This window comes from Nerophis ophidion, linkage group LG02 (genome assembly GCF_033978795.1).
Source record: "Nerophis ophidion isolate RoL-2023_Sa linkage group LG02, RoL_Noph_v1.0, whole genome shotgun sequence".
NCBI classification, from domain to species: Eukaryota; Metazoa; Chordata; class Actinopteri; order Syngnathiformes; family Syngnathidae; genus Nerophis; species Nerophis ophidion.
The window spans coordinates 31869218-31872689 of record NC_084612.1 but is presented as its reverse complement, the minus strand read 5'-3'; the positions used below and the strand labels follow the sequence as shown (position 1 = coordinate 31872689).

The window sequence follows — 3472 nt, the reverse complement described above, 5'->3', positions numbered from 1 at the left end:
GGTACATGATGAGTGACGAGGCTTCCCCCCATGTGTCTTTAGCCTTACATCCAGAGCACCAAGCCAAAGCGCTGGGTTCTATAGTTAAAACAGCACAACTGCAAACTGATTGGCAGAGGGTTGGCTCTTCGTTGTGGTATTCACCCGCAACTCAAAGCTACAAAATACAGGTTTCTTGCACTGACCACGCTCTCCTTGAACACGCTCAAATCTCCCGCCACCATGGCCGAGAGAAAACAGATCACCCAGAAGCAGCATTGTTGTTAGATTCACGGCCTGACTCACTATGGTCCACTGGGCCCACGGCATTGCAGATACCATTGAAGGTCTATTTTAAAAGGGGGTGTTGGTAGAAACAACCTCGGAATGGAACACTCCCATATGGCCCATTGAAAAGAAGGGCACTGGTAAATATCGCATGGTTCATGATCTTAGGGCCATTAACTCTGCGTTATGCACGCAAACCATCCCAGTTCCCAACCCTTACGTTGCGTTGACTAATCTTGATCTTCGCCACCAATGGTTCACCTGTATCGACCTCGCTAATGCATTTTTCTGCCTACCACTAGCCGAAGAATGTAAAAACATTTTTGCCTTCACCTACCGAGGGGTCCAACTGACCTATTCTCGTCTTCCTCAGGGATTTGCTCTATCCCCTGGCCTATTTAATCAGGTATTAAAGGATGTTTTGACGGATTGTGCTACCACCTGAAATAAAAAACATAGCACTAACTGAGGCGCACGGATTGGGACATGTCGGGGCTGCACAGATGCAGAGAAACCTCGAAAATTGGGGGCACCCATTTTTGAAAGATATGTGTAAATATCATGTACATACTTGCCCTGAATGCACCATGTATAATGCACGACCAACAGTCAGACCGCATCCTGGACGTTTCCCTCTCGAGACGAAAACAGGGAAAGAAATCATCATAGATTACACAGATATGGTGAATTCAGTAAAAGGGTACAGGTATATGTTGGTATGTGTGGATGCGTATTCAGGTTGGCCAGAGGTACTCCCGACAAAAAGGGAAGACAGTAAGACAGTGGTAAAGTTTTTGGTAAACCAGTATATCCCCAGACATGGTTTTCCTGAGAAAATCCGATCAGATACTGGTACACATTTCAAAAACCATGATCTGCAAAAGGTTGAAGAAATGCTGGGGTTGAAACACAAGTTTGGTTCGGTCTACCACCCACAATCCCAAGGAAAGGTTGAAAGAATGAACCAAACACTCAAATCTAAATTGGCAAAAATCTGTGCACAGACTAAAATGAATTGGCTAGATGCGCTACCCCTTGCCCTCATGTCTGTTCGAAGCTCAATAAACCAAAGCACGGCCTTTACTCCCTTTGAGCTGACCACAGGCAGGAGGTTTCCAGGGCCCCAGTCCAAGCTTATTGGAATCAAAGGTGATGATCAGTCATTAACCCACACGCAGTATTTCCATGCTTTACAAACCCTTGTTGCAGAGTATGCCAAGCAGGTGGGGGAGAGAAACAAGGAAGACACAGCGACTCCACCAAGCACAGAGTGGGTCCTACTGAAGGTGCTCAAGCGAAAGTGGACCGAACCCAGGTGGACGGGTCCATATCGAGTAACTGAACGCACCTCGCATGCTGTTCGGCTGAACGGCAAGGGAGACACGTGGTTCCACTGGAGCCAGTGTGCAGCGGCGGACGCCCCTGCACGCACGTTGGGAGAGACACGTACCGAGTTACGTGAACAACAACAACGGGAGAAGACCACAAATCAACAAGGGGCAAAATAATCCCCTGGTGGCATCAGGGTGAGGTAGTCTACCCAAAATCCCTGTGGGAGGAGGTGAAATAGCGCTCCTCTCCTACACGTGGTGTGCCAAACCACCAACCAGATTCGTCGAGGGACCAAGAAGATCGTGACAACCATCGACCTCCTTATTCTCTGTTGGTTTGGGGTACTCATGGTCTTTCTTTGAGCCCTGATACATCTGTCCATCACGGGTACAACTCAAGTTTGAGGTGTCACTAAGTATTAGTACTTAGTCGAATTTTCACATATTATACGATGTTTTGATTTGTGATCTCTTTAATAGAGATCAAAAGGGGGATTAATGAGTGTTAATGAGTGTACAAAGCCTCATGTTTAAGAGTTCAGAGTGGACCAAACATACAGGAAACGTCCTGACCTCAATTTGGCTCAGTGTGCCAAACACTGCACCTACAGGAAACAGATGTTTGAGCAATAACGAACTTAACAGGAAACCAAGCAAACACTGCACATACAGGAAACAGATGCTTGAGCAACAACCAACTTAACAGGAAACCAAGAGTGGTTCCTAGACACGAGACACCTAGCAACTGACGTCAGTCAGTAGACTGACCAATCAGATAACTACTGGCACAGGGTATATAAGCTGCTGTACAACAAACTCTCAGACAGATCGCTTTGGGTTTTCCTGGTACTACTGTTCAAGTGTACTATACGATCTCCGCTCTCTGCAGACTGGGTTGAATAAAATACTTCTACTTGACTCAACCCCCTGCCTCCTCGAATTGTTTTCCTGCTCCCGGCCCGGGTGATACGGCACTGAAAGTGCGTCTCAACACCGCCTTGGAAGTGGAAAGAGGTTGGCCTCTAGAGGCAGCTCTCTGGTCTCGTTCAGCTGCACGCTCACAAAGTCATTGGTCAAATTGGAGGGCCAATTTGATGAGGTCTTTGCAGGAAGTAGGTCTGTCTCTCAGCAGACCGTCCTTAATCTCCTCAGAGAGGCCGCGACGGAACGCGCTTTGGAGCGCTCGGTCTTCCCAACCGCTGTCCGCCGCCAGGGTCCGGATTTCCAGGGTATAGGCTGCCACGGAGCTTGAGCCCTGCGAGATGGAGTGCAGACGTCCGGCCGCATCCCCCCCATCCTCGGGGTGATCGAAGACGGCCCGAAATTCAGCACAGAAGGCATCATAGTCGGAGTTGAGTCCAAAGGTCCTGTCCACAGCAGCCGTAGCCCACTTGAGAGCCAAGCCGGAAAGTAATGAATAAATAAAGGCTATCTTGGCGCCGTCTGAGGAATAACGGGAGGGTTGGTGACGAAAAATTAGGTCACATTGTACCAAAACCCCCCTACAAAGTTCAAAGACCCCTTCAAAGGGTTTAGGGCTGGCTATCCTGGGCTCTCGTTCCAAACAGCTGTGTTCGGGTTCACAGAATGGGGGAGCACGAGGAGGTACAACCGGTCCAGAACTGGCCCCAGGCACATATTGTCGAGTCTGGAATATAGCTTGGTAAAGGCTTTCTCTAGATGATCCTCAAGGGCAGTAACCCGAACCTGATGTTCACTAACGACGGAGCTAAGGATAGCTAGGTCGGAAGATATGGCTATCTGGGCCTGGAACTTGCCGTTGTCGCCTGGTTCCGACATGTTGTTGGCCAGAACGTACTGTTATGTACAGAGGAGGGAAGGAGGCGACAACCAGGGCACAACTGCGGTTCACA

The 3472-nt window shown here is 48.9% G+C and overlaps 1 protein-coding gene across 1 annotated transcript; it reads left to right on the top strand.

Moving 5' to 3' along the window:
- The first annotated feature begins 514 nt into the window (after positions 1-514).
- Positions 515-2488, top strand: LOC133539511 (uncharacterized protein K02A2.6-like). The gene has a single exon (XM_061881495.1). It carries the CDS (start codon positions 771-773, stop codon positions 1773-1775), a length of 1005 nt encoding a protein of 334 aa, XP_061737479.1. The 5' UTR covers positions 515-770; the 3' UTR covers positions 1776-2488.
- The last annotated feature ends 984 nt before the right edge of the window (positions 2489-3472 follow it).

What these genes read in the sequence shown, in the direction of transcription:
- LOC133539511 (XM_061881495.1), top strand. Translation starts at nt 771, where the DNA reads ATGCAGAGAAACCTCGAAAATTGGGGGCACCCATTTTTGAAAGATATG.